This window comes from Schistocerca gregaria, chromosome 1, assembly GCF_023897955.1.
Source record: "Schistocerca gregaria isolate iqSchGreg1 chromosome 1, iqSchGreg1.2, whole genome shotgun sequence".
NCBI classification, from domain to species: Eukaryota; Metazoa; Arthropoda; class Insecta; order Orthoptera; family Acrididae; genus Schistocerca; species Schistocerca gregaria.
In genome coordinates, this window is record NC_064920.1 from 1,159,431,589 (window position 1) to 1,159,444,292 (window position 12,704).

At 38.6% G+C, this 12,704-nt stretch overlaps 1 protein-coding gene across 4 annotated transcripts in view; it reads right to left on the reverse strand.

The window, feature by feature from the left end:
- The window catches only part of LOC126284091 (integrator complex subunit 1), a 292,520-nt gene that overhangs the window by 40,644 nt on the left and 239,172 nt on the right, over window positions 1-12,704 (reverse strand). For all 4 annotated transcript variants that reach the window (XM_049982751.1, XM_049982744.1, XM_049982760.1 and 1 more), the window contains 5 exons: window positions 10,818-11,001; window positions 10,027-10,232; window positions 5,924-6,072; window positions 3,792-3,921; window positions 1,369-1,541 (listed from right to left, as the gene is read on the reverse strand). In XM_049982751.1, coding sequence (XP_049838708.1) covers window positions 1,369-1,541; window positions 3,792-3,921; window positions 5,924-6,072; window positions 10,027-10,232; window positions 10,818-11,001 — 842 coding nt within the window. The remainder of the gene's footprint in view (window positions 1-1,368; window positions 1,542-3,791; window positions 3,922-5,923; window positions 6,073-10,026; window positions 10,233-10,817; window positions 11,002-12,704) is intronic.

Below are 12,704 nucleotides of genomic sequence, written 5' to 3' on the forward strand. Positions count from 1 at the left end.
CGAATTGCAGAGTAGTGATGTAGATGTAGATGTACACTCTTCCATGGCTCAAACAAAGTTGTGACCTTCATGCTGACCTCCATATACATTCAAAATTCCCTGTTAGTACTATTTGGTACAGGTCTCACACACTTGCACAATATTCTAGAATGGGCTACACAAGTGATTTGTAAACAATCTCCTTTGTAGACTGATTGCATTTTGCTAATATTCCACCAGTCAACTAAAGTCTGCCATCTGCTTTATATGCGACTGAGCCTACGTGGTCATGCCATTTCACATCTCTACTAAGTGTTACACCATGGTATTTTATAACAACGGAAATTTTTGCATGGAATACTACATAAATTAAAGGAAAGACAACCACTCACCTATAGCCGACGTTTTCCACACAGGAACATGCAACAAAACACAATATGTACACTAGTGTTCAACTCTTTAGGGTGAAGAGATTAAGGGAAGGATGCATGATGTGGTGATGGGGTAGTGAGATAGTGTGAGGCAGGTTTTTCCACAGGTGGCTCAGAGGCTGCCAAAGAAGATATAATGAGTTCAGTGGGTTTCAGAATATACCTGTGCGTGCGGGGGGGGGGGGGGGGGGGGGGCGCATGCGCACGCATGTGCTTTCTCTTTATCTCTCTCTCTCCCAACTGCTACAGGTAATCAACAGTCAGTCTTGCTCTGGCCAAGGGTGTGTGCTTGTGTCTGTGTAGTGTGCATGAATGTGTGTGTACTTTGACTAGAGAATGACCAAGAACTCAAAAGTTAGTACAAATACTGTTATCTGTTGCATGCTTTTATGAACCACACATCAGTCAGCTTTGAGTGAGTGGCTACCTTTCCTTTATTTTCCTTTATGTATTACACCAAGACACTGGTATGAGTTGATCAGTTTTAACTTTAGCTGCTGGTTCTCCCTCCCCAATTCATAGTCCATACACCGACTGCCTCCCTCACAGCCATCGGCTGCCATTCCTCAACCCTTTCCTCTACTCCCTGTTCCTTTCTATCCTTAATCACTTTACCTGCCATGATCCCTCACACCAGTCAAGCCGCAGAACTGCAACCATCAGCTACCATTCCTCAACCCTTTCCTCTACTCCTTGCTCCTTTCTATCCTTAAGCTTCCATGATCCCTCACACCAGTCAAGCTGCAGAACTGCAGTACCAATGCAGTACATTCAGCTGGCACATGTCAGGTGTACAGGTTTTGTGTGTGTGTGCGTGGGGGGGGGGGGGGTTCTTAGCTTCACTCCTAAATTATTTACAATAAAATATCTGTATCATTAACCTGTAAACAATTTACTTCTAATGACACAACACAGCTAACTAAATGTGACATTCAAATAATATTTGTTTAATACAAACCCATTCTTTGCAGCAGCTACTGTAATTAAATGTTGAGCAACAAGTGCTCGATCCTCATCCTGAGACAAGCATTGTAACATCAGTGGTAATCGCAGTTCCATTTTATCTTGATATTCGCCAACACCAGATGTCATCACTGCTTCTTCCACAATATACTCCACCAACACCAATAACTGTGCACACACAAAAAGAAAAAACAACAATTTGAATGAAACCATACATTGAACTAATGTATAAATAGTATCTACATTTACATCGTACATTGCAGAGGGTACCATGTATTACTAGTAGGTTAATCCTTTCCTGTTTCCCGCGCAAACAGAGTTGAGGAAAAAATGACTGTTAATATGTACCCCTATGAACCCTAATTTCTCTTATCTTACTTCATGATCCTTATGCACAATTTAAGTCAATGGCAGTAAACCATTCTGCAATCAGCTTCATACCATCTGCCCTCCCCCATTTCCAATTATTTTTCCAAACTTTATGTGAGAAGAAAATAAGTCTGTAGAAATATGTTGTCTGCGTCTTTTAAGCAGAGCAAGGAAGATTTGTCACTGCATATATGCCGTACCTGGGTTTGAAAGGAATGATAGCTGTCAAAATGCAGGTACTGTTTGTGGTTGGCAGGTTTAATGTGGACACAGGTGTGGATGGAGCTATCAGAGAGGAGGAGGCCATAGTTTGGCTACCCGAGGACAGCATATCTGCAGTGACAAAAACTCCCTTGCTCAGTATGCTGAGGGTCTCACTGAGGCCTTCACAGATAGGCACTATCCCCCAGACCTAGTCTGCCAACACGTGTCCTGTGCCATCTCCCCTCACAACATCAATTCTCCTACCACCACAAAAAAAACAGCCACAAAGGAGTGCCCCCTTAGTCACCCAGTACCACCCAAGACTGGAAAAACTTAACCATATCCTTTGCCAGGGCTTTGATTGCCTATTGTCATGCCCTGAAATGAGTGACATCCTACCCGAGATATTTCCACCCCTCCTAAAGTGGTGTTCCGTTGCTCACCCAACCTCGACAACATTCTAGTCCATCACTATGCCACTCCCAATCCCAACCCCTTGCCATGAGAATCATACCCCTGTGGAAGACCCAGGTGCAAAACCTGCCCCATTTACTGACCTGTAACATTAGAAAACAGAACAGTACAACTTTAATCTTCAACTGGAAATACTGCCTGAAATACTGTTGCATGTTAAAACAGTAACAAACCAAAAAGAAAATATTGGTACACATAAAAAATCTTACAAGCAAGAGTAATTTACAGTAGTGCCTGTACTTTAAAATACATCAGTATCATAAGACAAGATATTATTACTGTGAGTGAGAGTTTATTAGATACCTCATTACAGTACTATATTGACACACAACAGATTTGCATTTAACTATTTAAAATAAGAAATCACAGAGTTAAAAATGTTCTGTTCTTAAGCAGGACAAATAAACTCTGTGGTGTTTTTTCGCTTAGCAGACCACAATATTAACTTTGCCATATTTACTGCCATTTCTTAATTCACAAAATGGCTATTGAGGGAGACTTAGATCTTTGTTCAACATACTGAAGGGATATATCAAATGAATTTTTGTCCATCTGTATGTGGAACTCGAGCCGTAGATTCATTGTCTTTGTTGCCATCACTTTTCTCATTCTCATCAGTTGTTCGAGCAACAGCATCAATGATTTGGTCATCAATTAATTCTGCTTCTGTTGTCCAGTCAACGTCAGCTGTACTGATCCACTCTCATGTCACTAAGCTCAACATCCAGTTGTAAGGACAGAGAAACATGTTTATGTTTAGTTTTACACACTGTCACTAGTTTATAAAAGAAATGCTTGCACAGCAACACCTACTGATTGATTTATAAACAAGTTATTTCATACTATAACTGGTCGAACTATTGCACCTAGCAATGGTCAACTGCCTACTGATGCATATTGCAGATTATGAGCCATCAACAAGTGCTGTAGCAGCAACCCTTGTTTGTAACAAAAACACCAGAAGTAGGATGGTCAGACTAAGCAGGAAGTCGAACCATTCGAGGTACAATTAGCGAGGTTCTATTGTAAGTGTGTTGGCTTTACCACAATGCCTAAGAGACTCTAGAGTGGACTTTGTCTGAACCTGTGCCCTGTCACTTTGTAGCTTTTAAGAGCCTTTCTTGTTTCATTCAGTACACCATCTGTGAGTATAATACTTTGATTTTATCACATGGTCCACTAAAAGCAATTTGTGGCTGAACAATGCATTCTGCGAGAGAGGAAAACACAATATTGAGTAGTATTTCCTTCTATCTCTTGGTTTCCTTTGTCATACTATCAAATATATCTGTATGCACACTTAAAAGAAAGTTTACAGTAAACATCTGATAAACATAGAGTAGAAATTTCATTATTCTAGTGAGATCATACCTGTTCTCGTGTAAGGTTGAGAACATCTTCCTGAGAGTAATGCTTTGGTGTGAACTTTTCGCGTCCTTGCCAAAGTTTGGGGTTGCAAGTGAGTGCCCACATGAAATCCAGAACAGCTGTAGGATGATACCTAATGGTGTTAACATAAGATATTATGAAAAATAAATATCAAGAGTGCATTTAAGGTTGACATTAACAATAATTCCCCTGAGTCCAATAATAATGACAACCACAAATATATGAAGATCCTTATAATCTATGTCTTTGGTAAATCAAAGGAAATGACAGTTTACAAAACTGGAAAGAGCTGTAGGGAAATTTAACAGCTTATCTTGTTTATGCAGGACAAAAATACTTTTCTGAATCACAATAAGACAGAATAGTTTGTCAATACTTACCTTCAGGAGGCAAAACTCCAGTAATGTCAATACACATAAAAGAGACAATGAAACTATCTACCTTCCAGAACTATTAGCTCATTCCTCAGGGAGCAATGGGGATTATTAGAAGGTAGAAGCAGGTCATTCTGACCCCAAGAAGACAGGACGTTAACTCTGTCCTCTTTTCATCTATGGACTGAAGCTGGTACATTGTCTCCCAGTGAACTATCCTTGAGATAGAACTGAGTCCAGCACTCTCCCCCTTCACTTGTGTATCCCCTCATCGACACAACAGGATTAGGAAAGAACTAACGCCTCCAAAAGCTAGGATAATTTTCCATATATTCATATATGTGTATCAGCAATACTGGAATTTCACCTTCTGGAAGGCAAGTATGGTCAGACTTCCTGTCTCCCTGTAATTTAACGGTTTTCTACAGCAAATTTTCCTTTTGAAACAAGAGACCTTTTGTGCTACCAAACAGAGTCTTTGCAATGGGTGTTAAGATAAAATTAACTGAGTTGTGTATCTTCTAGGGACACACTATACAAAAAATCATTACCAGCTGCACGCAGTTGCAGACTGTTGCAAAAAGACAAGGCAGTGTAAATTAAAAGGGATCATAGATATACGTTTAAACAAAGCATATATTACTGTACACAAAAGCAAATGTTATAATTGGCATTAAAATGTCCACACAGGGCTAGCCTACTAGTACTACCTCTACTGTCAGTGTCATAGGACAGCCACAAGTAACAGGCAGCAAGAGGTACATGAATGTTCATCGAGTGAGAGCATTTGCTCAGAAAAGACACAATCAGCTGTAAATTCCCTCACCATCTTATGATATACACCAACAGCTGTTGTCCTGTTGTCTTTGTTCGCATGACTGTCAAGTGAAACTTACAAATATTCTACTTGAACCCTGATGTCTATGGCACGATGTGGACAGTTGATTGACAAAGTTCCCTGTACTTTCATTCTCATTTTCATTACGTCATACATGTAAGGATTTATTAGCCTTTCTTTGTCACTAATCAAGTGTGTCACTTTAATTCTGCTGTTGCACAATTGTGTTCTATCAAGTAACAATGTAAATAAATGTGCTACCACAGTACTGTGTCAACATTTCTTTAGGCACTGATTTTGACATCCCTTTCTTCTATTAGCAACTCAACAACATTGATATAAAAAGAGTGTGCGTCCAGATTACACGATGTAAGGTCTGCCTGTTAGGTAAACAATCTTCTTTTTTATTTAAACCCAAACACGTTTCAGTGCCTTTGTGTCCTGTTTGGGTTTGCATGAAGAAACAGTTGTCTGCGTAAAGCAGATTTATACTCAACAATTTTATCTGTAAACACAGCCACTGTAAGAGCAAAAAAAAATGTTCAGATGTGTGTGAAATCTTATGGGACTTAACTGCGAAGGTCATCAGTCCCTAAGCTTACACACTACTTAAGCTAAATTATCCTAAGAGCAGCAAAACCAACTGAAGAATACCCGTGTTCATGCAAATAATACAATAAAATATTACCTACTGCTGGATGAAAGACACTAATAAAATATCTCCATCCAATTCACACAATACAAAATATGTCAAACATAAATAAAATAAAAGTTGATAAGTAACGCTTTTGATTATAAAATTAATGCTTCATAAGGATGAACAGTTATTAAGTTATAGTACTGATATTATCCATTCAGTCTTACATTTATTACAGTAAGAAAAAAGCAAACTAAAAAAGTACCTCATTTCAAACTTATTCAGCAGTCTCTGAACACAATGGAACAGAGTTGACCAAGAAGCTCGATGCGCTAGCAGTGTCAGAAGATATGGGCGGCAAGTTTGTGTCACTTCACTATTGCCACATTCTGTCTTTGAAAATAACAGCTGCATCTGCAGATATGACAAATTTAAACACTCGCCTTTTGCAAAAATTCTAATGAATAAAACAATTTATCACTAAATGAACAAACGTATAGAACAGTTACACTAGCCAACAGCTGAAACATAACTAACAAGGAGAGATCCCAGTGGTAGGATCGACTTTTTGAAACCATGTATACCATGATGTAGATTAAGATCCCATCTGCATCCATTCATCCTGGTGAGCATTCATTTGCGAGTAATCGACAAAAAAAAAGAATTCAGAATTTTACACAACACTCAAACAGTGTTTTATAGACTGCTTGTGTGGAGTAATGGATAGGGTAAGGCCTTCACATGCAGAAATGTCATGAGTTCAAATCCTGTCAGGTGCTTCTTTTTATTTTTTTTTATTTTTAAATGTTTATAAAAATGACACTAATCATCATTGTTATTCACTTAATTGGTTTAAATATAATTATTTATTTCTGTTCTTCTCTCACATCATTTTAGTTACCGTATGAGTTTTTTCATTTGTTCTTGTTTCTTTCTTCGTGTCATTCTTTATCCACTCTGAAGTTTTGTGTATGTGTTATAAGTATAGTTACCTGTTATAATATTTAAGTATGCCAATTTATTGGTTAAAAAAACAGATGCGATAATCTATTTAATGGAGTCAAATATGTATTTTTTGTTACAATACTTTTTTATGGTAATCATCATACAGACATTCAAAACAGCTTAAATTCCTATTGCACTATGGACAAAATATCACAGATCAAGATTCAAACAAAAGGTGGCATTGCAAGTAAAGCGAAATTAAAGCAAATTAGGGAATAAAAATAATGAAAGCAGTAACACAGGCGAAAAGACAGGATGATAAAATAAAAGAAATTAAATCAAAATTAACACATAAAATTAATTAAAATCACATGAACAATGATTTCAATCAGAAAAAGAATGATACGAAGAAAAATGAGAGCAAGACAGGATGTGATACCTGGGATCTCAACCTACATCATCGTACAGACAGTTCCAAAACGTCAATCCCACTGCTGAGGACCTCTCCCTGTAAGTACACATTAATTTAAATATGAATAGTAAGAACATTGTGTAACCACATAAATGACTAAGAGAGGAAGTGAGTAATACATTTATCTTCCTTCAGGTTACATGTGAGTGTGTGTGTGTGTGTGTGTGTGTGTGTGTGTGTGTGTGTGTGTGTGTGTGTGGGTGGGTGGGTGGGGGGGAGGGAGCACACATGCCCCTGCCACCACTTAGTGGGTACATTTTTTATCTATCTGTTTATATTATATTATGAACTAGAATGTTTATCACACTGCTGCCGTATATCAAAATCATTAATGCACTGGATTCAATTACTGAATAAAACACATATATGTGAACAGAAATTTATTCACATTTGGCACTCAGAAGACTACTGTAATTATTATTTGATAAAATCTAGAAACCAGCAACACATTTATTACAGATGTTGATTTAGAAGATTCCCCACTATTGACAAAATGTGACTGATAATAAAGACAATATCGTATCATCCATATAATAAAGTATGAAAGCAACAATAAAAAAACTAAATTTTATGAAAATGCACAAAATTTGAAATTTGTAAAGCTAGTTTCCTGAGTAGCCCTTCCCGAACACCACACATGAACATATGTCACTGTTTAGCAAAACAAGCAATCTTAAGTAAATATACTTATTTCAGGGTAGTAGTCTCCTTCATTTAGCACAAGCACATGTTTCTCATCCTCACTTCTGTTTGACCCAGCAAAATTCAATAACTGAGTCTTGGCAACAATTCTATTTTTACAATTTTTTTTCTAGTCCTGTGTACATAATCCATCTCTCTGAACAGAAGAAATGAAAATGAGATGATGCAACCACTCATTTTTAGATGATGGATGCATGGTGGCTCAATACTCACAAAAGCAAAGAGTCATTACCAAGCTTTGGAGCTCATACACTCATTACCTCAGACAACCACATAAGACACCCACACACCCATTTGCAGCTGCAGTAACATCGAATGTTTACTAGTTGTTGCTCAAACTGAAGGGAAAATGGATGTAGCAACAGGGAGGGCCTAAGATTCTCAGGGCAGTGAGAGAGCTGGCTTTCAGCAGAAGTAGTAAAATGAGGACTTAAAAGGTAATGGAAATGCTGTGTGGCTAGGGCCTCCTGTCGGGTGCAAGTCTTTTGGGTTGACGCCACTTTGGCGACTTGCGTGTTGATGGGGATGAAATGATGATGATAAGAACAACACAACACCCAGTGCCTGAGGGAGAAAATCTCCAACCCAGCCAGGAATCGAACCCAGGCCAAGGGTCTAACATTCCGTTGCACTGACCACTCAGCTACCAGGGGGGGGGGGGACACTTAAAAGGTGACATTTACACACAGTGAGAGAGAGAGAGAGAGAGAGAGAGAGAGAGAGAGAGAGAGAGAGAGAGAGAGAGATGGAGGGGTACGGGCAGTATGGCTACCTAATAATATGCCAATAAGCTACAGGTGAGCGATAACCTTTCCTCAGTTCCCTCCCCCCCCCCCCCCTCCCTCCCCGATTCAATATCACATCCGATTCTACCCTTGCAAATAATTTAATGAAGGCTTTATGTCACCACGTATTTTTAATGCCATTTTTCTGGGTTTTTTTTTCTCCCATTTCAAAACGTGACTTCCACATGTGTCAGATAAAAGCAGAAAGTTAGAAATCATGTATTATTTTCTTAAAACAAATTTACACTTGTCAGTTTCTATTACAAGTGAAAATCACTTGTGGCAGAACAAAAGGAGCTCACGGCCACTCAACATTGAGGTGATCAACAAGTGATTGTGGCAGAAAGTAAAATAGTTTTAGTATGATTACATGGAATTGTTGGCTTCCTTCAGAAATCAGTATTCACTTTTATGTGGTACTACTTAAATCTTAGCTTTTCAAGTGAAAATGAGTAATTGCAGCAAGGCAAATGGAAACATTTTTTACTTAGAACCTGCAGTTCATATATTGGCAGAAAAAAAATTGATATGCTATTGGTTTGAATATAAAGATGGTAGAATTTTATCATTTTATGCTGTTAACAAAGTACTGTCCTCCCGTCCTGTTGCTCAATTCTCTGATGCAGTCAGCATCTCAAGCTTTAAGATCTGCAAGTGACTGCTTCTTCCAGTGATCATGAGGTCTTTCTCTTTGTCTTGTACCCAGGAGATCTTGGGCAAACGAAGCCCAAAGGGTTGTGTGGGAAAGCTATCTTCTTCATATGCTAATACAACACCCATCATTGCAGTTCAAGGGCCTCCAGCAGGATTCTTTCCAATTCTGATTTCAATATCCTCATTCCTTATTGCAACACATCTTTGTTTTCAACAGGCATTTCTGTTGCCGAGAATGGCTAGTTTATGTACGTTAACTATTGCTTCTTATAATTCGTATGTTACTATAGATAAGGGGTATGATTTGTCCAGATCGATCTTAGAAACTTGTGCAAATACTCTATCCCTAGTATCTGATATACCACATGGTGGAATTTAAAAGTTTTCTGTGTTCTGTTTCCAATTAATTGATGTTGCGTAGGAAACAACACTATCCATCTGTTAAAACTTGCAACCACATCCATCTCTTAATCTCCAATTTTAAGATCAGCTGTCTGAGAGATCCTACATAACATCAGACCAACTGTCTTCATTTTGCTGATTTAAAGATTCATCTCCCTCACACTAAAGACCCAGTTTGGTCCATACCTTTGTTTCTGTCTCACCCAAAACAATTAGATCATTGACAAAAACTAAGGCTTAGTTGTTGGGTACTACCTATTCAGTGCATAATGCACCTTACATTTTATTGATACTGATTCAAAATTGTTATAATTATGAAGACAAAAGTGTAGCTAAGTCTGACATATTTCAGGATAATCTTTCACACAAACTAATAACCATCTGTAAAACTGATCACAGTGCTCTTACCTGTAACTGAGGACAGGAGCCAATAACTTCAGGCTCAACAGCTGCTAACCAGTCCACAAGCATCCCACGACAGTGGGGTCTCGTATCTGACACCACCAACTGAGACATGGCTTCAACCAGCTCACCAGTGTGACGCTGCTGCAAGCGCTCATCCAGTAACTGACGACCAACACGTTCCAATTGTGCTATTGGTGTCTGCTGTAACACTAAGAAGTGAGCACATGTTAACAAAACCAATTCTCAGTGTAAAAATACTGTACTTCCACTGAGGTAAGTGGGAATACAGAAGCAAAATATTATGTGCACTCTGATATTCTTCTATCAGCATCATAACAATCTCTTCTGACCACTCCATCATTTGCACAACTCACGTTCCGTAACAAAGGTAGTTTGTATGTGGACAACAGCAGACTGCACTCTGTGCTGCTCACATTCAAGCAAATGCTGCAGTGTAGAGCACACAAGCTTCCTTTGATGATCTAGACCAGATACTGTTTGTTGACACTTGCCTATCATTTACACCCAAGGTAATATTGTTTTGTTGGTGCTCATTTTCTTGTGTTGAACATGGTGTGTACCATGCTTTAAATGCAACAAACTTTGGTGTAGTAACAGTTTCAAGTGGGGCTCATCTGACCACTGCATTTACCCAAAAGTAGTTACTTTTTTAATCTTTATAAAGGCATGTGATCTTTCATATTATTTGACAATACATGTAATTTAAATTTCTCTAACCACCATAGAGAAGTTTTATAGGACAAGAAAGGAAATATCGTAAACAATAATATTACCTTCCATAGGACTCTTTGATAGCTCCAGCTTCTTCAATGGCACAGCTTTTTTCTCAGGCATTGTATGTTTATGCAGAAACTGTTTTGTAATTGTGGCTAATGGACACTTGTCAGTATAAAGGCCATCAGAAATTTTATGACATATTACTGTCAGCTGTTTCACACAAGCGGCACTTAACTTATTCTGCAAATAAATAAATAAATGGAGCACTTAACATCATGGCATTTAAAAGAAATTCAAACAACTGACAACAAAAGTAACAGTCTCAGTTAAATATTACATAAATTGCATACAGTAAATGTTTGTTACAACAAACTTACCAAGAACTAGACGAACTACAGGGTAAGTCAAAAATGACCTTACAGCTGTGGAATGATATAGAAAATTATTGAGATAACTTACAGAATTGGTAGATGTGCTGTTTTGTTGCAAAAAACTTCAAGTTTGAATCATGTAGTGCATCATTACCTCATTCTGCCACCAGGAGCACCAGCATAGTGCACAGATAAAATTGCTATTTTCAGTGGTGCATAGCCCACTCACTGTGTGTTTTGGTTTTATGAAATGAACTCTGCGACAACTGTTTGACATAGATCAATGAAGGATGACCGAGATATCAGATGGTTACTACCGGCAAGATGGTGTGCCACCTCATTTCCTCATGGAAGTTCAAGGTTTCCTCAATAATTGCTTCCCAGGTCGGCAGACTGGCCACAACGGGCTAACAGCATGGCCTCCTCGTTCCCCAGACTTGACACCACTTGATTTCTATCTCTGGGGTCTCATTATAGACCAAGTGTATGTGCCTCCCCTACCAAACAATTTAGCCAACCTGAAAAATCGAATCTACACTACTGTTGCACAACTTACACCTGATTTGCTGCAGCAAGTGTGGGAAGAAACTGATTACAAGTGAGACATTAGCCATATCACAAATGGAAGTCACATTGAACCAAAATGGCACTTGACACTTATGTCAAAGTTGAGGTGGTTTGCTACAGAATGACACATCTACCAATTCTGTAAGTTATCTCAATAAATTTCTATAACATTCCAAAGTAGTGAAGTCTTATTTTACCAACTCAATATGCAAATGGTGTTCAAAAAACGTTTTGCACAGTCATCTCTAACTTTTTTAGTTTTTAGAGGAGGAAAATGAAATTTTTTTGTGAACGTACTTGGAATATTTAGCTATAAGTTGGTATATAAAAGTATTTTCTTTTATTTACAGGTGAGCCTTAATGGACCGTGAAGTAGATGTCAGGTTGTGACAACGGTCGGCGATGGAGTTCCTCTTCAAGACCGGCAACGACTCTGCCATATCGATTCACAGGAAGCTGCTCCCTGTTTATGGGGAGGACACAGTGGATCGTAGCAGTATCCAGCAGTGGTTGCAGAGGTTTAAAGAAGGTGATTTCTCTATACTGGACAGTCCACGATGCAGTAGACCATTGATGGCGGTGAGTGATGTGAATAAGGAAACCACTGATCAAATCATCCAAAATGACAGATGTGTAACAACACGACAGCTTGCTGAAATGACAAACGAGTCTTGTCGCCACACATCTATCATTTTGGATGATTTGATCAACGGTCTCCTTATTCACATCACTCACTGCCTTTGATGCTCTACCAAATCGTGGATTGCCCAGTAGAGAGAAATCACCTTGTTTAAACCTCTGCAACAGCCATTGGATACTGCTGCGATCCACTGTGTCCTCCCCATAAACAGGGAGCAACTTCCTGTGAATCGATATAGAAGAGTCATACTCGGTGTTGAAGAGGAACTCCATCACCAGCTATTGTCGCAACCTGACGACTACTTCACAGTCCATTACGGCTCACCTGTAAATAAAAGAAAATACTTTTATATACCAACTTATAGC